Source organism: Oenanthe melanoleuca, chromosome 3 (assembly GCF_029582105.1).
Source record: "Oenanthe melanoleuca isolate GR-GAL-2019-014 chromosome 3, OMel1.0, whole genome shotgun sequence".
NCBI classification, from domain to species: domain Eukaryota; kingdom Metazoa; phylum Chordata; class Aves; order Passeriformes; family Muscicapidae; genus Oenanthe; species Oenanthe melanoleuca.
In genome coordinates this window covers 59,505,956-59,531,243 of record NC_079336.1, presented here as the reverse complement: position 1 = coordinate 59,531,243, position 25,288 = coordinate 59,505,956, and the positions used below count along the sequence as shown (strand labels likewise).

At 35.1% G+C, this 25,288-nt stretch overlaps 1 protein-coding gene across 3 annotated transcripts in view; it reads left to right on the top strand.

The window, feature by feature from the left end:
* VTA1 (vesicle trafficking 1) overlaps positions 1-21,277 on the top strand; it is a 35,927-nt gene extending 14,650 nt beyond the window's left edge. For 2 of the 3 annotated variants that reach the window (XM_056487591.1, XM_056487593.1), the window contains exons 3-8: positions 2,040-2,167; positions 2,824-2,899; positions 6,169-6,280; positions 11,167-11,340; positions 13,025-13,105; positions 20,101-21,277. In XM_056487591.1, coding sequence (XP_056343566.1) covers positions 2,040-2,167; positions 2,824-2,899; positions 6,169-6,280; positions 11,167-11,340; positions 13,025-13,105; positions 20,101-20,246 — 717 coding nt within the window. In that variant the 3' untranslated portion in view covers positions 20,247-21,277. The remainder of the gene's footprint in view (positions 1-2,039; positions 2,168-2,823; positions 2,900-6,168; positions 6,281-11,166; positions 11,341-13,024; positions 13,106-20,100) is intronic. The other variant, XM_056487592.1, reaches the window with a different exon arrangement.
* Positions 21,278-25,288: the final 4,011 nt, after the last annotated feature.

Genomic DNA, 25,288 nt, shown 5'->3' with positions numbered 1-25,288 from the left:
TAGGTCCTGGGAAATCTCTTCTAGTGAATGGCATCCCTGCTCACAGCAGGGGACTTGGAACTAGATTACCCTTAAGGTCCTTTCCAATCCAAACCATCCTGTGATTCTTCAGAGAAAAAGTGAAACACGAACCGTTCGTCTTTTTTTTTTTCTTTATAACTATTGCTTCTTGCTTTATTTATCACTGCTTTTCTGTAATGGAAAATTTAGTGTACAGCGATTTCTTGGTGTGTTATTTCATCAAATTTTTACTTCTTAAATAGGAGTTTTGTGTTCAAAGGGAGAGAGAGATTAGCAGGAGATGTGAGATTAAAACTCAAAAGGGTTTTGCTCTTCATTTCCTAAGAATTGTTTGAATTTGCTGGATTACTTTTGGTACTGCAATAGTTTATCTGTAGTGTTCAGTAACGCCTTCTGTTTCAAAATTGAAAAGACTGAAAAAGCAGCAAAAATCTATAGTTTCACCTTTTGCTGTAAGCAGATTGTCTGTGTGACAGTTGATGCACAGATATTGAAGATTCTTCTATGTATCTGGGTGGTGAAAGGATGGAGAGAGCACTCCGAGTCGAGTTTTGGGGCTAGGGAGTTTGAGTTTATGGAAAAGTTGGAGCCTGCTTTAATTTGGGAGCTGCTGTTTCCAGTCTGCCCCTAAACACCAGGGGGCGCAGAGGGGTGCGGTTTAATTTTTGGTAAGCTTAAACCTAAGTGCCTTGAGATTTATGCTGAAATTTTGTATCAGCGTTTAAAACACTGGTACTGTGGTATTGAATCACAGGTTGTGTAAAGGACAATTTCAGCAGCAAACAACTTGGTTAACTTTAATACTTTCAGAAGCATATGTAACAGTGTTAGTTATGTGTTTGAAATGATTGAGCATCAGATCGAGTTCAGGAATCAGTTTTTTTCTGAGCATGAGGCATACAGATATGTTAGGGAAATATATATGTATACAAATAGTTTTCTTCCTGAGTTAGCTTCAGTGTTTGAGTGTTTCATTTGAACAAACTAATTTTGGTACTTTCAGAAGAAAAGGACACTTCGTAAAACAAGTACTTCTTGAAAACCACATAGAGTAGTTTGATGAAAATCTTTAAAATTCTATTTCAAAAGCTTATATTTAACTACTGAAATCAAGTAACTTTTTTGGCAACATTCTGTGTTTTAGAAAGTTGGCAACAATCTAAAAAATATGGAAATCTGCCTGCATGATTACATTTTCTTTGCACGCACAGTGAAAAATAACTGCCATTCAAAGATTGTTTTTAAATCTTTTGGCAAAATAAAGGCCGCAGGTTAGTATCATGCAGTGTTCCTGTTTTTGTTCTCTAAGGATAACCTGAGATTTCCTTATGTGCAAACAGTAAGCCTATTCAGAAGCTGTAAATCCACCTGTTGTAACTGTTAGAGGGTTGTTTGCTTTACTGATTTTTATTAGGAAACCTGAGGATTCTTGTACTCTAACATCTTTGAAAAGAGTTCTTTGAATTGAAATGCACTGCTTACACTGAAAATTCCAGTAAATTCATAGGTAACTAGACCAGTCGAGGTAGGGTTCAGCTACTTTGAAAGATGCAATGAACTGGAGTGAAATAACCTTACAGGAGGGAAGATACATGATTACTCTGAGCTACAGCACATTTACAAAGTGTGCATTACTTTACCAGTTGAACTGTGTTGAATCCTGACACAGGCTTCAGAGTGCTGGGTCTTTCAGATACTAAAGGGAAAAATATCTATTGCTGTTCCTTCACAGCACTGTAGTTGTATTTAATTTTAATTTTGGGGGAGAGGCTGTTGTTGGTTTTTATAAGCATTTTGTGACCAAAAATTCAGAGCTACTTATTTGTAATATTTCTCTCTCCAAAAGAATCTGTTTTCTCTTTCACATGCTGCTTTTAGCACTTGTCATATAAAACAAAGTGTAAGTTGTTTCTTTTTAAATTGTACTTGCCTTTGTTTAAATCAGCAGGTTCTTTTTGTGTTTGCAGAACTGCTAAGGTCTAATAAAGTAATTAATGTATTTTTCCAACATTTTTCAGATGAAAAAGCAATTTGGTGATAATGAAGCAATTACTCAGGAAATTGTTGGTTCTGCTCATGTGGAGAATTATGCCTTGAAAATGTTTTTGTATGCAGACAATGAAGACAGAGCTGGGCAATTTCATAAGTAGGTGAAAATCTTTGTTTTTCTTATCTGAAGATGCTGGTCAGGGAATGTGAATATCCAAACACTGTTTAATTTGACTGGAAACAAGAATTGGGCTTTATTACATTCTTTCCTCTTCTGGAAAACTCAATTTATTACTGCTTTTAGGTCTCTAACTTCACATGTTAACTGGTATCCTCCTCCTTATGCTCCTTAGGGAGTTGCTTACCTACTGGCAAGCCTTCTAAAACCACAGGCTAATACTGTGCTTTATTTTGTCAAGCATGTTACAGTTTCTTTGACCAGTGATAGTAAAATAGTTGTGATGGTCCATTATGTGGTTTAGTTTACAGCAATTACTATGGCATGTTCATGTATTTTTCTAAGCTAATACAGGATTTCTGATGTCCTACACAAAACATTCCAAACTAGAAACTAAGTGCAGAACACATAACCAGTTTTAAAAAGTACTGAACATATTCTGCATAGTAGTTAGGAGAATAATCAATATTGCTAAATTTAAATGTTGTGAAGCAGCTTTGTTACATCAGATTACAAGAAAAATAAAAATGATGTTTGGCTTGAAATAAGCCAGTATGGTCTAAGATTACAACTCCTATAATGTGATTCTGAGAGACTGACATTACCAAGTTAGCAAAATGCTTTCTTTTCTGCAGAAACATGATAAAGTCCTTTTATACTGCAAGTCTCCTGATAGATGTTCTAACGGTATTTGGGGAGCTCACTGAAGAGGTAAGTGTCAGGCATATGAGTGTGTTATCTCATTGCTTTTCCAAGCACAGACATTGCTTTTCTAAGTCATGAGCATGAATTTCAAAGAACATAGGTTCTATAGTGTAGCCAAATACTTGTTAGTAAGCTGTAAAGAATCATGCTAAGTATTTCAAATACTAGACATCTGTTAGAAGATGCTTCATGACAAGTATCAGTTAGAAATTCAAAGTTTAATTTTTACTATGGGACACATAGCATTACATTGAGCAAGTGGGAATGATTATAGGGGGAAAATGATGCAAGGTTCTTAGCTTTGTCCACGTTCACTTTTTTCCGTGTCCTACTTGAAATTCACAGGTTTCACATCCTGTATGTAAATCTCCAATCTGTTAAGTGTGCCTAAAGTGCAGTCATACTTGCTCAGTTTAAAATGCATTTTTTGTGGATATTTTAATTTGTAAATATTGGAAAGAAGGCAAAAGCATGGTCTTGATAGTGGTGCACTTCTTGAAAACTATAGGATCTAAGTGCAAATACTAAAGATAGGTCTTACCCAAGAGAAATGCTTGGTGAAGAGTTCTTGCAAGATTCTCCATCTTCTGTAGCCTGAGACTCTACAAATCCAAAATTTTCATCTTACCGAGAGGCACAAGTAAGTTTACTCTTTGTGTTCTGTTGAAACTGTCTGCTCTGCACCCTGACATCCTCTACTAGATCCAGTAATAACATTTTCTAGAGCCAGAGAGGAATGTACATTTGCACATTGAATTGGACTGAAAAAGTCCAATCTTAGTCTGTAGGAATCCAGTGCACTGGTCAATTGAGTCCTATAGAGTACCTGAAGCAATCCTGCTTTGAAGATGGAAGAAATTGTTACAAATGTCAGTGCAGAATGCTAGCAGTTGTACATTTTTTACTGTGTTTTGGGGTTTTTTTATTGTTGCAGAAAGGACAGAAATGCTTTGTAATTGGAAAGAAGCAGAATTATCTCATTATGTTTAATTGGTGAACGGTAAAAGAGAGTGTACAAGAAATACAGAAAATATTTGCTCTTCTATATAGCATAATTACATTTCAACAGTTTTCTTATCATACTTATGTAAAGGGATGATGGGAGAAGTGTGACTCCTGGTTGTGGAGTATGACATCTATATTCAGACCTGCTGCCTGTTTTTTCGATAGGTAATTGAAATTGCCTTCATATGTATGGACTGTTAGCTATTAAAAGGCTTTTAAGTCAACAGCAGAAGGCATAGAAAGCAGGTACTTTGACACCTAGAATCAGAAAATGAGTGTTGAGCATTAAAATGTATGTTTTTAAATGGCAAGTGATTGATTATTGGGTAGTATGAATGGATTGTGTCAGAGATGAAGAGTGGTTGTTCTATATCTCCATTTTAGAGCTAGGCAAAAGGATTTTCTGGAAGATGTGTTTTACAAGACACAACTTAGATCAGAGCAGTAGGAAGCGCTGCGGTAGCAGCAATCTTTTCATTTACCTCAGTAGTACATTAATTCATTAGGGCAGCCTTCTGAAAAGGGACAGCAGTGCATGTTAAAAACAAACCAAAACCAACAGCATTTCACTTCTCAGTTCAAGAAGGATAAGCTTTGCAGTCAGGATGCAGGACAGACATCAAACACACTGTTCCCTTCTCATCTCTCCATTCAGCATCTTGGGTGTAGGGGTTGGGGTGCTTGGCCCATCCTTAAATATACTCTCCTCAGCTGTGTCCTGAGGTGGGTGCACTGGAGATGGTTTTATCCAGCATGGGGTAGCCCTGACCTCTCCTCATAGACACCACTCTTGCTATGCTGAGCTGCCAGCACCTGGGATGGATGCCTGATACAACAGCGTCTTCACACTTTGTCAGTAAATAATTGCCATACTAGAATAGAGGGGAGGTGTACAGGCTCTTAAATATTGCATAATGATCTTTCCTAAAAGTAGCATACTTTTAGGTATGCATTTTCTGCATTTTGTGACTTCTATATGTTTGTTATGAAGGAATTTAATCTGTAACACTGACTGACCAGAAGTGATTATTAAAACAAAACAGAAAGCCATGTTTTCCAATTGTGCTTTTCCTTTTTGAGGTAGAGTGGATGCATTTTGATAAATGTATCATCAGAATAGGCTTTGTTTCTTGTTTTCAAGAGATATTCAAGAGAGCATCTTGTTTTCAAAAATGAAGACCAGATCTTTTGGATTGCATGAGCGTCCTGGGTGTTATAATGTATTAAATATGAGCAGGAGAGGTTATTTGAGATACTTTTTGTATTGTGTCTCTCTACCCTGTTCTAGATGATAGTGCAATAGGCTTTTTGAAGTACAGTATTGAATTTCAGTTTATTAATTTTTTAGAAACTTTAGATTTAATTTCCAAATTAATTTATTTTTTAAATAGAAAAATAATTTTTAAAATTTTGGTGTTGGTGTGAAGCATGCTATCCCAACCTGCATTGTTCATTTGGCCAAATTATCCCATTCATCCTTCCATATTTCTCATCTGTTTATGTTCAGCCTTGTTTTTTGATTTATATTACCTCATAACTGTCAGAATTGATTGTTTCCCATACAACTTTTGACAAAGTGGTTGATTTGCATAATGAGATTACTATTTCTTGCATCAATTGAAAACTCTTCCTGGATTAAACACTGTTGTAACAGTCCCTGGAGATACAAAGTAGCCAATTTTCCTTTCATGTTTTGACATGTTAAAAGTTGTACCTAGGAACAGTAAAGTATATTTTTAAAAACAAAATGGAAAATCTTAATGTCATAGAATATTACAAACAAATCACATTAATCTGAGTTACATCAGCCTTTCTGTATTCATGCTTTTAAAATTTCAAATTTTAAAATAATTAGAAAGGATTTAATATTTCTGATCAGTAGCAGTAGCATTTTAAGTTTCAAGTACTTAAATCTAAAGTAAATAATCATCTAAGTTTATTGAGATAGGAAGCTTTCTTCATTATTTCATGTCAATAATTACTACACAGTGCTGAGACTTTCATACTAGATGTTCTTGGTATAATTTATTTCCTTTCCTGATACGCTGCACTAATTGAGGATCTCCACATTTCCCTTTCATGTTGAGATCTTGTTAAAGCTGCTATTTTAATTATTATTTTAATTCACCTATAATTTTCTCATATTGTTTATGTTTAAAAGGGTGTCAAATGACAGCAGAGAAAGTGGAAAAGATGTTTGTGTTTCTGTTCTGAAAGGAAGAATTCACAGAAGTGGGTGGTTAAAATGGCTGGCCTTTTCCCTCCCCCAGAATGCCCAGCACAGGAAGTATGCCCGGTGGAAGGCAGCATACATTCATAACTGCCTGAAGAATGGAGAGACTCCTCAGCCTGGCCCCATTGGAATGGAAGGAGAGACTTTTGGTATGTGGTTCGCTTTTCTTTTTAAGACAGCAGAAGGCTGTGCCAAGGTGAAGTGCTGGTATACACAGTTCTTCAGGGAGCACACCTCAGCATCCCAGCTTAATGTTCCATTCACAATGGGCTGCCTTCTGCTTCTTCTTTTCAGCTTCTCCTGCTGTTATTTTTATTGGACCTTACTGTGTGATTGACTTATTTAATAAAATATTTTTTCTTCGTAGTGGAGATTGTTATTTTGAATACAGCTACTCTCTAAGAAGGCATTGCCAGCTTCTGGCCAGAGCCATACATTTCTTTAACAGTAACCACAGTCGTTCTTAATCCGTTCTGTAAAGTTGTGATCTCTTTTCCAGTTTGTCCTCTCTCAGAAGTTAAGTAGGAGTTAAAAATTGACTGATTTCAGGTGAATTCAACTTCAAAGCAAAGACCTGCTTGTGAGATTAACTCATTTCTCCCTATGTAATAATGTCAGTTTCAAAACAGGTTTATGGCTTGTTCTTACTGAGTTGGATTTTCTGCCTCTTTTTCACTCATCCTCCTTTTCCCCTGTTTTCTCAGTTGCTCCCTCTGGCTACCTGAGCTCCCTGTACAGGATTCCTTGAGGTTCCCACTTTAACCATTAAGGTGATGATTTCCAAGGACATCCACTTAACCAAACTGAATGTGTATCAGAGCAAGTTGTTTTGCTTTAGATAGTGATCAATTTCATTGGCTTTTTCCTCAATGCAGATTGAATTTCAAAGGTTGATCTCTAACAAAATAGGATGTCATTGGAATGTATATTTTCACAGATTAAAACAGACTAATTCTGCACAATGACAGCCTCTGAGTATCATTCTTCACATATCTAGTAGAACAACTGAGACCTTAAAATAATTTGTAATTTTCTTCTTAGCTGGCATGTGAGACTTTGTGGCTTGTCAATTAAGTTAATGCTAATTTATCTCTTAAGCTTGGATTTAGTAATACAAATTTCTCCAAATAAAAAAGGTCAATAACCAAATCTACAGTGCAAATGGGAAAGATCTAGCTTGTAGAGTGTGGCTTGTATCTAACCTGTAGAGCCACCTTTTAGGGGTGGCTAAAAGTTTTGTGAATGTACGTATTAATATAGATGACCACTGTATTTATACTTTTGCACACATATGAAATATAGATGTATATACACATAAAAGTAATTATTTGTTTGTTTGGGGTCTATACTGAATCTTGAGTGGATTTTGAAGTCTGAACTTGTAATTTACTTCTAATAAGTTACAAGTAGGCTTGTAATTTTCTACTCATTACTTCTGTTTTAAACATGTCAAAACATTAGAAAACTGGTTTCTCTTCTGGTTTTCAGTCTTTTCATCATGCAGTCTCACATTTTGGTGCATCTCCACATTGTAATTTATATGTCCTGGACACTATTACATTAAAAAAAAAAAAAGGATATTATCATGATTTTATTTTTTTTTTAAGGCGAATGTGTACCAAACATCTATTTCAGTTTATTATTATCTTTATAGTGTCTAAGAGCCTGAGTGCCAAATAAAATTTATTTGCAGTTTCCTGGATAAAATACTGTTTATATATTAGTACTCCAGCAACACTGCAACATAAGTAAATTCAAATATTTGTGAACAAATACCAAGTATGATAGTTTTATTTCCAAGCTACTTGTTTATTCTTGTTAATATGTTTTCCTAACCTAAAGGCACCCTACAGACTTAAACACTGGAATGGATGTCTTACCTACTGAAATGTGCTCTAGTCTAGGCACAGCTATATTTGTTGTGAAGCATTAACAAACTAATTTCTTGTTCAACATACACTCTTCCAAGACAGTTTTCCTAGCTGTCCATACAGCTGTAGCAAGAGATATTTATGATGCAACTCCAACTGCAAACATCACCTCCTCTCTGTCAAATTACACAAGATCGATGATTTAATGGAGAATGCAACATGTGAGATAAAAATCTCTTTTTATATTGAATGTAATGAATAGCTCAGTTAAATTTTCAGTTTTAAATGAGTTCTCTTTTAGTGGTCTGGCTCATAGTGTAGTAAAACTGACCTGAGTATGTGAAGCAAATTATGAATTTTAAACAACTGCAAAAATAGAATTTCTAAGTAAACATTACAAAGCTTTTGCTAAAAAGTTGCATGTGTGCAACTTGGTAGAAGCTAATTGTTTCTCAAAAGCACCAAATAGGCTCTTTCTTCATTTTATTAATGTGCAGAGGTAACTAACCTGCTCAAGGCTACAAAAGAAACTGTGGTAGGAAGGAAAGCAGAATTCAGGCTTTCCTCAAATCCTTGGTATTCCTTGCAGTTCATTACAGATGGTAATGGGACTTGATGAAGACTTTTGCTTTCATTACCAGGTTATGTGTACATGCAGTTAAAAGGGGACACAAATGCTGAGTGAATCAAAATTTTAACATCCTGTTTGATAGGGAACCTGCAAGATCTGTAACTTGGCAATACGTTTTTTCTTTGGTTTGTTGTCGAATTTTATTTCATGTTGAGAGACTATTTCTCGCAATCCTAATTTTCTGAGAAATTAAATGAAAAGTACATGTTGATGTTTATTTTTTACAGTTATCTCTATAGTGTAGTTGTCCATAATGTTTCACATAATCAAGACAAAAATTTCATGCAAATTGATTTTTATTAGAAGAATCAGTACAAAAGAGTTTCAGTTCCTCTTTGTGCATCATAAGAAGAAAAGCAGTATTGTTTGAATGTATGACTGGACCTTCCCCATTCCTTTCTGCTTGCTCATTTTCTTCCTCCCCTAGCATGTGGAAAAAGTCTGTTTAAACAGAGTGAAACTAGGTCTCTGTAGCTTGACAAATTACCATTTTTTTCCAAAGAGTTATTTTTTTTGTGATTCTTGAAAACCATACTGTAACTCTTGGAGATGTTTTTACAGTAACATAGGCATGCTTTATACAGTTCTACTGTTGGATTTATGGATGCTTTTGTCAGGATGCCACCATGGAAACCTTAAAATGACATGCTTAATTTATTAATGCAGTTGGAATACAAGTCCTGGAGTACACATAAAGGTTACTTAGCATTAGCCCTCGGTCATCCAACAAGATTTCACACTAATGGAAAAAATATGGAAATATGAAAAAGGTTTCTAAATAGCTATACTATAGCCATAGTAAAGACATTAAATGTAATCACCTTCACTGCAATGTACATTTCTATTCAGAGAACCTTAATGGTTCCGACTAGTAAAAAGAACAGTGTGGGAAAAGTTGATGGATATTTGAGTTCATTTCTCAATGTTGTGGAAGAAAAGTAGATGTTTGGTTTGTTTTTTAAAAGCAATGTTCAAATAGAACCTTATAGCAGCATCTCAAGCAAAAGAGAAACAACACAGCAGAATGAGACAAAAAATATTAAATGGATAGATTATAATTCTCTGAACTCATTAAAAATAGGAGTCCAGAGAACTGGAGGAGTCTGGATCCTTTAAAATTTTTTTGCAAATTTTATATTTAGTGCACTGGGCTGCTGAAATTAAGTCATGATTGGTGCTTACTTACATTAGAAAAAGGAATGCCATTAAGCCTTGAGAATCGTCTGTTTATATAAAAGTATCTTTGGATAGTTGGTTATGGGGCTGGGGTGATTATTTCATTAAGTCTTGCCTTCAGTAAATAAATTATTTTAAAAAACACAAACAGGTGGTTTGGATATACTGTAGCTCTGGAGAAAATTTTAAGAGCTCATGAATTCATTATGCTTGGATTCAAGCACAAAAGCTGATGAGATTCCAAGACAAGAAACTCAGCTGGAGCTGAAATGAAATGTAAAACAATTGTGTCACTGTTTCACAGCCTACTGCTGCATGAGAAAATAATTTCCTAATTTTTTAGCATTCTTCCCCATTCCCTGGAAAAGATTTTTTTTTCAATTATGTTATGAACATTCTAACCATAGAATTTAAAACCTCTGTTGACTTAAATGTTCTTTTATAGCAGCCTGAAACCCTTTTATCTGGCACTACTGTTAAAAACTATTCACAAATACTGAGAGTGGATATCTTAAAATGTTTCTAATACTTTAATCTTTGATAAAGAATATTTTAAATATTTGCTTTGCAGAAAGAATAGTTACAATGCTTTTATGATATTTGACACTTCAAAAACCTAAGAAGAGTTAACTTAAACAAAACTACTTTTTATGTTTAATACAGTTTTAACATTGGCCAATTGCACAATGAACAAATCAAACAGTTGAGGTTTATCTTTTGACACATATACCTGATTAAAAAGTAGATTGCCCATTTGTGAATTTAGCTCTTGGAGGCACTGTTATTATGAATAGTTAGCACTTCTAACTTTTTTTGGTTTTTAACATTGCCAGACTTTAACCCTTTGAGTTCATGTCTTCTGTAGTCAGTGTTGCCCATTATTTACCAAGGTTCTTCTTGGTTCCTATTTAGTTGTGGTTTGATGTGGAGTAAAAGAATTGGCACTGTCTAGCCTTTTATGAGGAGTTTGTAAAGCAAATACAGTTTTCCTTATTTTGATTCATGTATATGTTAAAATGTAAATTACTGCCTATTTGTAATAACTTGTTCAACTTCAATAGATGCAGAACATGAAATGTAACAAATTGTTCTAATGAGACAGATTATATTCAGACAAGTAAGAAAATTATTCTTCAAGGTGAAGAGATTTTTGAAAGCATGTGAATTTCTAGATCTTTATTGTATGGTATGTTGCTTTTTACCTTTTCAAATCAACCTTGTGTGGTTGGGTTGATGTTTTATGTCACACTGAGGTGGCAATTTTTTAGCAATAATGAAAGGAGGTTTTAAGGAAAGCCAAAGTTTTCAAATGTTTGTACATAATAGTTGCAGTAATTCCTATTTTGTGTTATTTTAGCAGATGCTGAAAGGGAAGAAGCGGGGTCGTCGTCTGTCCATAGTGGAACAACTCCATCATCATCATCTACATATGAAGCTAACAACATACCAACTAGTAATTATACTGGCATACATATACCACCAGGTGCCCATGCACCAGCCAACACTCCAGCTGAAGTACCTCATAACACAGGTATGGTTATGTGGTATGGTTCTGGTTACAGCTTATATGTCCAAATCACACCAGAGAAATCCATGCCTTTATTAGAAGACAAATTTTTCCCAAATTCTAGTCCATCACATATAAAGAAGAATAACACAGTATTGTATTGAAAAGCATTTTCATAAGCTATAATTGTAAAAGTGCCACTGGAAGTGTTTTTTCATTTTTTCTTAAAATATGTAAATCATAATTTGGAGCACTTTGACAGAAGACATATGGACTAAGAATGTGGTTGTTCCTGCAGATAGAATTTGTTTGTCTTCTCTTAAATCAGTAAAATGGTGTTGCATTGCCAGATCTGTACTGTAAAGCACAATTTGAATCTTCTAGTTTATAGATGGAATTGTATTACTTCATTTCATATGTAGCTTACCCTGTGCAGATAGGCTGCTGCTCTTCATGTGGGAGCTTATCCAACACAGTGTTGAAATTGTTACAACCCTATAGCAATCGTGCATGATGCACAATTCATACTGGTTTGATTTGGTTTGTGCCCCTTTTTCTATGCAAGTGCTTTGGTGTGATTGACTTCAGACAATACTATTAATGAGAATTTTGTCCCTGTGGCTAAACATATTGGCTCCTACATCCTTCTTATTATTATGTGTCATTTTTGGACCAAAATCAAGTTCTTAAAAATTCCAAGTTGCTTGTTTTACCTAATGAGACCTTTTTATTATAATCATGGAGTATATTATTAATTAATTATTAGTAAGACTAAACATTTAAAATATCTATATTTCAATCCTGGTGATCATTTATTGTTCAGATACATTTTTCATATTATTGAACGTACAAGATATTTTTGTCACACAATCCCTCCTTTTCTTTTACTTTCTCAATTTAAAAAATGCTTCACCCTATGAAGAGTTCAGGATGCTCTTTTTTCAGCTTTATCAAGGGGAAATCCTTCAGATAGGTGGGGCATTTTTTGGAGGGAGAGTATCTGAAAATTATGGAGTAACGTACCTTGTTGGAATACATGAATTCTGTGCATTACATAATTTTAACCCTACCAATTGTTCAATGGAGTGATGTAATTTAGAAAAGTGATTATACCCTCTTCCTAGACAGCAGATGTTGTAGAAATTACTTTATGCTAGTCTTGTATGTTCTGGACATACTGCGAAAATACAGTTTTGGATCAAAGCAAATGAGTGTGCCTAAAATGGGAATTCAGGTACAAGAATGCTTCATAGCATAAAGTGCTGTGTCATCTTCTAGCACCATTTCCCTTTTAAACTTACCTAGAGTTTTTATTCTCACTATTTGTTTTCAAAGGAATTAGGAAGGAGATAGTTTGCAAGTGTGAGGTGACTGGCACTGGACTTTAAAAGAATAATATATAATGTAGAAGTTTCAAATATAAAAGCTTACTCACACTTTTCTTTAGCAGATTTTCCTCAATACTCTAGGGTAACCAGTGTCTCTTGTACCTGTACTGGTAAAATGGATGACTGACTGTACATTCTTCTGTTTTATTTTATAAAACCTTCATGTTTAAAGGGAGAGCATTGAAATTATTTGTTACACAGTTTCAGATTTAGTAGGCTATCAGCTGCTTAATTTGAAAATGATAAGGCGTATCTGTTCTAGTTTTTTGCTTTTAAAGTCAATAGGTAAAAATAATCCATTTTTTTCCATTTGTTTGCAGGAGTGACAAGTAACACCATTCAGCCTGCTCCTCAGAATATTCCTCTAGTTGATCCTTCCCTTTACAGTGCTCAGTCTGCAGGTAAGTTTGTGGCATCTGTATTGTTGTATGTGGACATGCTGCCTCCCTTGCACTGAAGGAAGCGGTTTGAGAAATATTGTCACTATTACCTGAATGCAATTCCAGAATTTTTAAAAGAATGGACAACATCTCAGCATTGTGTTAAGATTTTAGTAGTTTCTGAAAGGTGTTATAATATAGTGTTGTCTGTCTGACTATTTTGAACCAATAAACTAGTATTGCATAAGGCTTTTTAATATTTACATTGTTGCTCCTCAGGTGAGGTTCTGATGTATTTTGCAAAGCCTGTATTCCTTATAGCCTTGATAAGTTGTATTTTTCGTAATTAGTACACATTCCCTTTAGTTAAAATTTATTCTACAGGGTCAGCATATAAGTTACTTATTTAATTTCATAAAATAATTCATTAAACATTCAGGTTGTGTTTTTGTGCAGAATAATAGTGTGTGCTTCCTGTCTATAAGTAGTACCTGTGTTAAATGAAACAATTTTTAAATACTGCGAATGATGTTTTTTTGATGTACCATTTAATCAAGGCTTTTATCTTTTAAGATGTCATCTGTCTTTGATGTTGAAATCACTGATAGCCTATATAATTTGTATTTTGTGTCTGCCTGCATATTCCATACTTTGAAGTGTACACATAAGGGCTAACTTTGTGGAAACAGTGGTCTGTGGAAGAGTATTAACTGATAATAAATCTGGAATCATCCTAGATTCTAATTTGAACACTCCTGTACATTTGGACAAAGAGTTAACTGTTTTCTAAGAATTTTTCTGAACATGGAAAAGAGAAAATAGTATTAAAAAAAAACCCATAAATTATAACTGTTTGTAATAATCAGATTTTTGTTGATGATATAACATGGAAGTTGAGTGAAGAGAAGGTCTAGAAGTCCTGATGCAAAATCTGTTCATGTTCTCCCCTACAGTTTATCCTCATCAGGGAGAGCTGGTAGTATATATTAGTATACAATATTATACATAATTGCCTGTTACGTAAAACATTGCCTGTTATGACTACAAATTTAGATAGGTATGTTCTTCTATTTTATAACTTACAAATATTTAGTTACTTTACCATGTTGTTGAAGAGCGTATCTGTGTTGAAATAGCTTTACTGAAAAAGCATTTTTGCTTCAGTAAAATGCTATAGTAGGAATTCGAGGTTTAACTTGTTTTTAGTCTGCTGTCATAAAGAATGCATAAGAGTATTTCCATTTTAATAGATTAGAAAGCTATTTTTATGGAAGATGTCTTATAAATAGCAAAATTTGCCATTGATAGAGACATATTAACCTTTAGAATTCTCTTGAAGAGCAAATGATACTATAGGTGCTGTAGTTTTTCTGGCATATTATTGTAATCACAGAATCACAGGATAGTCTGAGCTGGAAGGGACCCAGAAGGACTGAGTCCAACTCTGAAGTGAATGGCCCGTACAGGATCGAGCTCACAGCCTTGGCATTATCAGCACCATGCTCTGGCCAGCTGAGCTGGCATTAATGTCTCATGTCCTTTTATTGAGAACAACACCTCAGACCTGTAGCTATAACACTCAAATTTGGTGATAGTTTTTTGACTTTTGGGGACTGATGTGGGGATTTTGGTAGCTCTTCAACTGAAATGGCTCAGAGCTTTACTTAAGCCTTGCCATAGTAAGGTCTAGTTGGAAGGCAAATTTTGTGGTGTTTGGAAGCAAAGCTTTCATGTTTAACTAGCTTATCATGTTCTTCTAGACAGTCGTTGTACCAGGTTTTTTGGTAACTACTCTGAAAATTTTAGTCATTATTATTTGTCAGTTTGAATGTTTGTTTCTGGTTATCAAAAATGTCATCATTTTGATTGAAGCTTAAATGTTTTAAGTTTAAGACATTCCATTATTCAATATCTGAATAGTATCAGTGCATTGCTCCCTTTTACCACCTACCTGAGATAACTTGTTTTAATACGTACATAAATAAGAAGGAATTAAGTGTGTTTATGAGAATGTGTAATAAGTAATATTGTGTAATTAAGAGATTAAGACCCTTGCTAAGCACCATGATAAATCTCTTAACTTGATCTAACCTGAGTATTTGCATGCCTGCATTCCTCCCCTGCACATCTGTTGTGTCACTACAAGTTTGGGTCTTGTAACAGCTCAATATAAGGGAGTGCTGCAAAAATGCACCCAAAGAGTTAATAAAGGCCATGCAGGTCCTTGGTTCGAAAGCTTAGAAAACTTATTGTCGGTCATGTAGGAGTCTCAGAGGGCACAGGGGATGTGTCAGCAGAGGTACAGTGACAGTTTTGTTTGCATATGTGGAGTTAAGAAGCTTGAGAGCAATGGAAAGTGTTTGTCCTTGCCTGTCACTGTCCTGTTGTGTATTCTTCTCCTCATGGTGCTGAGTAGTCCTTTCTATGCCAACAGTGGCCTTGTTCTCCAACCCATAAGTAGATTGAGAAATGCCTGTATCTGCTAATGTATGTACAAAACTGTGGGACCCAGGAGTCCCCCCATTTCCTGAGCTGCAATATCTGGGCTAGATGCTTGCTGTTTATTGAGGTGTGTACTGTTCTTGTGGAGCTGAGGTTGCCTTTGGATGGGAAGGAGGGATCAGTGTTGCCCTCCATCCAGTAGATCCACAGAGCTAGCACGGCATGGTACATTTGTTCCATGATTTAGACACGATGTCCATGTCTACTAACAAATTACACAGGCTTGCAAATATTTGGCACAGAAAACAGCTGGCACAGAACCTCTCACATCCATATTATTAAACTTTTAAACCTAAACAAGGTAGCTCGTTAAGACTGCTCATACTGAATGGTCTGTAGCTTGCTCTGACCACCAGTCATGCCCAGGAATTGTTTGGGAAAGTGCTAGTTTCCATGGGCCAAAACCATACTGGAGTCTGTTCAGCAGTTTGACACTCCAGACAGTCAAGATTGAGATGCCTTTCTTGGCAGTGTTGAATGTGGTAGTATAGGCATAGCCAAACAGGATATTCCACATATTCCTGCAAGAGTCTTTCTTGTAGTAAGATCAAATGTATATTTTAAAGATAAATTATATATTTTCTTTGCTTCCCATAACATGGGAGAAGCCATTTGATTAATGCTGTTATGATTTTGGTGGAGAGGAGTAGAATATTTTATATAAGGAAGATTAACTTAAAGGAATAGTGTTCTTTGATTTTTAGTTAGCATAAATCTTTCAACAGTTGTCCTATCCTGTGGGAAGAGGTTTCAGAGTTTAAAATAGACTATGGAAAGTGTCAAAGCTTTTGCATTTAAGCATGGGCTAATGTATCTGACAACAGAATGTAGAGTTATGCAGCAACTTCATGTACGTGTGTGTGCACTTCTCTGGTGTAGTTTTCTTAAAAAATTTATTACCCCTAGATTTTGCTAACACTAAAGGCATTCATAGTTGTGCTACACAGTTTTTATAAGATCTTCTTATGTTGCCATATGGTCCCTTCCACAGGTGGCATGGTATAAAGAGAGCGTTTGTCCATTATAGTTGTATGTATAATGTTTGATATTCTACAAACAAAGTAGAAATAATAATTTGACATTGAATATGTTTTCATGATCTTAAAAAAAAATCCTTGAGTACTTATATTTCAAGTGATTTAATAGGGAAAAAAGAGTATCTTGTTTCAAAAACCCTTTGTTTGCTTTGCTATCACTGTTTTAATGCAGCAATTTGTATGATAGAAATGTTCTTAAATCAACTGTGTTATATTTGGGCATCATAAAAAGGAAAAACATCCAATGGGTAGAAAGAGATTCTAGGGAGAAGCAGATACATTTATGTAAAATGCACACATTGCTTTCATTCTAAAACTGCTTTTTTTCCCAAAATGATTTCAGCAGCTCTAGTCAAATCATTTTCACTTTGTGTTCCTCTTAAACTAAAAGAATCATGCTTGTTGTTACAGATTCCATATTCCTGTCATGTTTCAGTTGTGTAACTACAGTCCTAATAATTTCAGATTAACACGGGAAGCAGGTTTGATTCAGAATAAATACAGTCAGTATACCTTTCGTATCTCCATGTTGTTGGGCTTTTTTAGAACCAAGAATCACTGGATACTTGAGGTTGGAAAGGACTTCAGGAGATGATCTGGTACAACCCCTCTGCTCAAGGAAGGGTCACGTAAAACCAGTCACAAAGGACCGTGTCCTTTGTGTCTTTCCCTGCCTGTGCACTCTCCCTGTGGTTTAATTTTCTGCACTGAAGAAGTTTGAGAAAAAGTGTTACTGCTAGTTCAAAAAATAGGTTTTGAATCTCACCAGGGACAGACACCACAACCTCTCTGGGCAACCTGTCCCAGAGCTTGGTCACCCTCTGAGTAAAAACTGTTTCCTGTAGTTCAGCCTCTGGTCTTGTCACTGGGCATCACTGAAAAAACTCTGTCTCTGTCCTTTTAATACTCTCCCTTCAGGTGCTTATATACTTGATATAAGATCCCTCTGAGCTCTCTCTTCTCTAGGCTGAACAGTCCCAGCTTTCTTGGCTGCTTCTGGTTTGAGAGTTGCTCCATTCCCTTAGTCATGTCTGTGGCTCTTTGCTGGACTGTCTCCAGCACGTCAGTCTTGTCTGTCTTGTGCTGAGGAGCCCAGAACTGGACATGGCACTCCAGAAGTGGCTGGAAGGGACAGATCACTTCCATCCACCTGCTGGCAGTGCTTTTCCTAATGCAGCACAGGTGCCATTGTCACTTTCCACCACAAGGGCGGATTGTTGGCTCATGGGCAAATTGGTGTCCACCAGGACACCCAGGGCCTTTCCTCCAAAACTGCTTAACCCTTAGAATATGGAAATTGTAGTAGGTTACTAACCTTTGCTATAAGTACAGTCATTGCTATTAAGTTTTACATTATTTGTGAAACTTCAGGACACAGAGCTGGTTTGTTTCTATTTTGCTGTTCCATTGTGTGGTGTTGACTTCAATAGGAGCTCAGGCTACTGAGCACATCAAAAGATCAACCCTCTTGCTGTATAAACTTTGGTTTATAAATTTACAATTAATATTTCTTTTCCCTTCAAGTTATATCATAATAGCATCTGAGGTAGATTTCATAATAAATAAGGCTTTATGCCAGCAAAACATTAATAGAGCTCATACTGTAAAAATAAGATTAGACGGGTGAATTTAGGCTTGCTTCCAATAAATTAGTTGAATACTGGACTGATGCCTTGGCCACTTTTTAAAGAATGATTTTGTAGTTTCTTTTGGCATGATAGCATAAAGCTACTTTGAGGGGAACTTGGTCTTTTTAATTTCTTAAAGATGTTCGGTAATGTGATCGCAGATTGACCCCAGCTGCTTTTAGTCTGAGAATTTATTGAGGTTACAAAATATCCAAGGTGTGTGCCTGTGTTTATGCACCCCTTCACATGGATTTGCTCACTTGTACTTTAAGAGATTTAATATGCTTTCACTGATTAAGCACGAAATTAATGTACATTACAATGATAATGAGCCTACCAAGTTTTTGTCCCTCAATGATTATATTTATTTATTGGAAGGAAAATACATAGAGTTCTAGAGTATATTTTTAAAATTGATAAAATTTATATTCTGAGGGCTTGCCGTTGTTTTGAAAACCAGCGGACCAGTCTAGTTTTTAATATTCCCAGGTTTTCTTTTTTATTTGTTCATAAGCTGTTTTTCAAATAGTAAGATTGGGGGAAGGAAAAGCAAATATAATAGACATTTTTTGATAAGAATAGAGATTCTTTAGTAAACATTCTCACAGTATTGCTAACAACAGTTCTATTTTGAATTAAAGGATTCAGCTAACAGAAATTGTGCTGTAAAAATGGCTTTAAGTATATTCATGTAGTTGCTTAAAAGTAAAATCTACTTAGACAGCTAAATCTTTTTTTAACTAAATTTTGTGTAAAACATATGCTGCATTTAAAAGTACATTTTAATCTGTGAAATCTATTAATTGCTTATACCATACTGTGTGGGAAATTATTAAATATATGCATAATCTTCAGTGGTTTCTATGATTATTTATCTGTGCCCATAAAAATCTATCATTTACAAGTTAAGTTGCTTTGAAAGAACCTGAGTAAAGATTTTATAATTTGTCCATAGAGTACTGGAGTGGCATGGGATTAGCCTTAAAACTCCCAGTGAATTTGAGGGTGGAAGGAGGTACAGTAATACAGCTGTGCTTTATTTTACACCCACACCAGTTATACCATTCACATATAGAATCTTCTGCCAGTTAGGGCATAAGTCCCTGCCGTGCCTTCTCCAAGACTTAATACATGGGTTTGAGTGCTACAGAATTCCTAAAGTTTTAACTTACATCAAGAAAATACCCTGATTAGTAAGTAGCAGTTGGTTTAAACTATATAATGGGAGTATTTTTTGCTAATACTTTCCAGTGTTACAAAAATAGACACATTTCATGACATCAATCTTGTTTTGAGTCAAATTAAATTTGAAACATAAGAATTATTTGGGAAAGCAGAAACATAAAATGTGTGAAAACATACTGGTGAGAAATGCTTCTACATTCTGAAAAATTATTCCAGTTGAGAAGGAGCAGTTTCTAACTCTGTGTTATTCCTGAAGAAAGCAGAGTAATGACGCTGTAAACACAAAAAGCACTGTCCTTGTTTCTTGCAGGTTGTAACATGATTACAGCTAACTTAATGTCATGTAAAAGCTCTTCTTTGCTGTCTTAGATGAAGGGCAGATCTTTCTCAAAGGTATTGGCTTACTTCTGAAAGGCATTGGGTCATGCAAATATCAGTGTTTAGAAAGGTCCTCACATTTTTCAATAGTGAAGAAGCTTTATATGAATGGTAAGAAAAGAGAACAGAAGCAAATATTGTAGCTTGGTCTTTGTAATACTACCACAAATATTAGCCTGCTCTTCATAATATTACCACAAATATAAACAAAATATAAAAATCATAAGAAAGGAAGCTTAAGTCATATTTCCTTTGTAGTAACTTTGTAATACTTATGTTTTTGCAGGAGACGTCCGCTTGACTCCAGAGGACTTTGCCAGAGCTCAAAAATACTGCAAATATGCTGGCAGTGCATTGCAGTATGAAGATGTGAGCACTGCTGTGCAGAATCTACAGAAGGCCCTCAAGTTACTCATTACAGGCAGAGAATGAAGCTTTAATCCAACATTTCATGTCTTTTGCCTAAAGAGCTAACAATTTATTGCTGTACCTGTTAGGGAAGTGAAGTTACACAGAAATTCTCAATCCCATCACTCATGACAATGAAACCACCGTTTCAGTGTCAGATTAGCAATTAATGGTACAGTAGGAATCTCTGTTTTCATTTTACCAACAGTGGAGCTTGAAACAGGAATGCAGTGGCTTTATGTATGCAAAATATTGAACAAAATACTGTGAACACCACTCGAGTTAGAATTCATCTTGCAATATTTGGATTATCAGAATTGGAAAATGCTGACTATAAAAAACTTGAGAATTAGGATGTTCCTTTAAAATTCTTACTCTTGTTTTATTATTGCAAACAATTATTTAACAGGTATAATAGCTTTAAAGGGGTAACTAAGATCAGTGCTTTCCTCCTGAAATGAGAGCATGTGAGAAGTCTGACAGATCCACACTGGAAAGGACTTTTCTATACATAAATTATTTCGGTATTTGTATTATCTGAGACATAAGCCTAAGTTGAGGGAGTCTGGGGACCTTTGTATTTCATTTGAAAATGTGCTGGAAAAAACATCTCTTTATACTTCAGAGAGAGTAATTTTGATGGTGTTCCAATCTAATCCCCCACAGGTATATGGACTACTTACTACATGTATTATAGTATTACTATATGTAATACTACATGTATTCTTGATTATTGGTTCTTGCTCCTTCTGTATGAACACTTAAAATTTTGTATATGTATGGATAATTAAGAGAAAATACTAATATTTATGAACAATGATCCCAAAACTGGAGGCAGAGATTCTGAATAGTTTGAAATTTCAGGAAGACTTACTGAAAGAACAAAACTGTTCCATCTTTTTAAGAGGCTTGTTCTTCAGCCATTAAAACACTGTAGGTATGTCTCTGGTATTAGTGTCATAGAGCTTTGTATTTCCAACTAATATTTTTCATGTCTGCTTTGTTGTGGAAACTTTTTGGACTTGGGATTTAATTAAAATATCTTGGAAACTGAATTTTGAGTCTTTATGAGGTCTACTACTGCAATTATAGAGCTCTTGATTGTTAAAAATCCCCCCGTACTGTTTAAACGAGAGAAAGCACAGTCTTTTAACTGGCATGACATAATAATGAAGTACACCATAAAGCATATCTGATATATGTAATAATTTTAATGACATTTATGACATTAATGACATTATCTGATCTCTCAGTCTTTCTAAGCTGCTGGATCAAATCCATATTATTTATAGCTGCTCTGCTTTGGAGTGACTTATATTCTTATATTCGAAGTATTATATTCAAAGCAAAAAGATGAGGAAAAGAAAATCAAACATAAGCATGCATTAAAGTTTAGCTGGTTATATCCTTTAAAGTGTGTAGTGTCTTTAACAGCAGATTTGAAATGGGTAATATGAAACTTAAAAATGTATGCTTAAGCACTTTAGTTGACTGAGACTTAATAGCTAAAATGTAGTATTTTTTGTGTTGCTTTGTGATATATTATAGCATGCTAATCTGGACAGTGATTTGAGTTAGATTTTAATTGGAGAAATTTAGAATAAAATCATCTGGAACTTTTTGACAGTAATGCTGTACATATGTGAGCAGTAAGTCTGTATTTTGTACAGTGTTTCATGCAAGACAGGTCTCTCACTTCAGTATCTAACTGAATTACTGTAGTCTTCTACCTATTTAATTGTTGGTTTACACTGTAGCATTGCTATAAAATAGTCAGAAGTTTCTTTAATTTCAGGGTCATACTGCTGTTTTTTAAAACCAGCATCAGTCCCCAGAACTTGTAGAAAGAAATTCAGTTTCCCTATTTCTATTTATAAATAATAATAAAAAGAACTTTGGGGCTTTTGTATTACATGCAAAAATAAGTAAGCTATGATACAATGTTGTATTGATTTGAGGCTTTTAAATTAAAGTTGTTGGGGTTTTTTTGTGATTGAATGATCTGAAATGGAATACATAACTATGCTTGGAAATGAAAATTTAAGTATTTTTTAAAGTGTATAAAATATTTTCTGTTGGCCATGATTATATTGTACCTCTTGGTTCCTCTAGGAAACCAGGGAATCAGCAGTAAAAAAGCGATATGCAATGTAAAAGTCATAAGCAATTTGTTTGAATGATCATTTGTACATCTATTGACTTTCTCCTGCCTAGAAAGAAATTAAAGTGTTCCTGAAGGGAATGGAGATGAAAATGCTAATACAAGTTTAAGAATTTCTTACAGAAGCTAGTGAGACATCCTTTCTGAAAATAAATTAGTGTTTAGAAGATTTAGTATATAAAATTTCACATAAAATGGAAAACATCCTAATACCAACCTTCAGATCACAATACCTGATGTAGCCTTTTGAATTTATTTTGCATAAAATTATTTTGCTGTCATCATTTATTTCTTAATTGAGAAATTTTGTAACAGCTCCTAAAACCATATTTTATACCCCATCTTTAAGCTGCTGATTTTTGGTGTAACAGACTGAATATTTATAACCTAAACTGATGCCTAAAGTAAATTATAGCAAAGCATTTCCATTCCATTAAGTGTAGCCTCTGGGACAGCTTTAAATACAGCAGATACCCAAAAGTATCAAACCAGTGTTTCAGAACAGTTCAGAAAGTATACATATTTGAAAATGTCAGGAGAATGTAGGCATGTATAGGCTATAACTATTCCAAATAGGAGTTTGTGACAAGCATTGAAATTTATGTCCCCATTGTTAAATGTGAGCTTCTAAGTGTTGACTGATACATTTTACAGCCATTTAGAGTGATAAAGTATCAACACATAGCTCCTCTCAACTGCTTCCCCACACAAACAAGTACAGTATTAAATAAAGGGGAGTGCTGGTTTTGTTCCATGCTGCAGTTGGCAACTCTCCTTTTCAGTCTGACTGCCACCTGCATCCTTGTTTGCCATTCTCCTTTGGATTGTGAGTTCTCAGTCTTCTAAGTCTTGCTTTAGAAAGGAGAAGGAGGCACCTGTCAGATTTTCTTCAGGTATTCCGTGTTCAGTTTTGCTACTTATGTAAGCTACAATTTTAGTCGGTCTGGTCAATATTTGTTTCTTAAAAGGCTTTATGTTTTTGCAGTTCTTTGTATTTTCATTTCTCTCCAGGGAAAGTTCCATATTATACTTGGGATTCCTACAGAAGTCTTAAAAAGGTTTATTGCAGAGGAGGTCATCCTTTATGAAACTGTGAACATCTTTTCAAATGTTATTTCAAAAAAATAATACTGGAGGCAGTGTTCACAAATTTTTGAAGTAATTTCAGATGGAATATTTAATAATGTTCTTTGTAAGTGAAGTTTCAGAAGCACAGACTTAAGTGTGATCACATTCCAGAATGTGATTGTAACAGTAATATTTGAGTCTATAGAATACTGACCTATGAGAAACTAACAGGAGAGAAACTTCCTGTCTGAAGCAGAATGGTGGGGTGGAGGTGGTTTGTGTGCAGGCACATCAGTGCATATATAATCTAATGCATGTCAATTCAATGGTGAGCTATAGGAATGCCTTTCAAAAAACAATTATTACTTTGTTTGCAAGTATTGGGAAAATACAGATACAAATACGTAGATACTGCTGTCAAGTGTTATTCTTAATGTGAGGTTTTAAATGTACTTCCGTAGGGCCAAAGGTTAGCATTTAATTGTGTGGTATTCCAATGGAATGATCTTTGGTTTTTCTTTTTCATGTCAGCTGTAAAATACGAGCCCAGTACAAAAAGAATGAGAACACAAATTCAGAGGAAGTTAAATTTACAAAAGATCAAATGTGGTTTCTGTTATTACGAAGTCTTTGTGCTAATGTTTTGATTGAGATTGGAAAGTGCCCATGCTTATAAAGTGTAATTCTTGCGTACTTTTACAATATCTTTTGTCGTGCGGTTTATGGAATTAGAGCCTGAGCCAGGATATCTGGACTAGGAAACCTAGACTTCAATGCCAAGTTTCTAAGCCACCAGTGCATCCTGGTACTGACAGCAGCTGTTTTTCACAATCACCTCAGTACTTATTTTTAAACATTGGAATTTTAACCAAGTTTGTTGGGAAAAGGAGCAATACTTTTTCTTACTGCATCATTACCTTTCAATGCACAGCTGTAGTAACAGGAGAACTGGACAAAACATGAATTTCCATTCGATATTTCACTATCAATCAAGAAAAGAGTATTAGTGCTGCCAGCAGAGCTCTCCTTGGCTTACAAGAGTATTGGAACAGTCTGACACTGTTGTAATGCCCTAAATGATCTCAGAATAGGAAACTTATTTATAAGAGCATTGAAAACAAACTTGAAAGAGGTAAGACATATGCCAGAGGAGAAAAAGAAATTGCATTCTTCCACAAAATGGGAGGGGGCACAGAAATTTCGCAGAAGAAAACAGAAGAAATACTTAAAATCCCACATGGAATGGAAGCAGGGCAGTGACTGGAATGAGGTTAAGAGTTGTCTGATTTCTTTAGAACCTTGAAAGTGATGAGAAAAAGTGCTGGATCTTAAGGCAAATGGTGACAGGGGGGATAGGCGAGGTGGAAAGGAGTGCTAGAATGATGGGAAAAAAACCATAACTTTTCTTTAGTGCACACTGGAAAAAATGTGAGTTACAGCACAGGAGAAAGTTAACCTAGTTGACAAAGGGATAGCAGAATCTCAAGCCTAGCTATAAAAGGGAAGCAAAAAAAATACAAGTTGGCAACATTCTAAAAATGGAGAGTAGATCCTCCCATCCTAAGAGTCTATGCTTATTAAATACGTCATATTTATTAAGTAATTAAAATTGACTTGATACGCCTGTTTGGAGAACTTGGAAGATTGCATAAGTTACTGCCTGGTATCTTCAGAGAACTACAGAGATCTGTTCGCCTTGGAATACTACCTACTGATTTTGTGCTTTCCTTCCTTACTAGATTTGCCTCCCCATTTTCAGTGTCTGTTCAATCTGTGGTGTTCCCATAGCTGGGAGGAGGTTGCTCTAATTTAATACAATGCTAAGTCTGAGTGATGG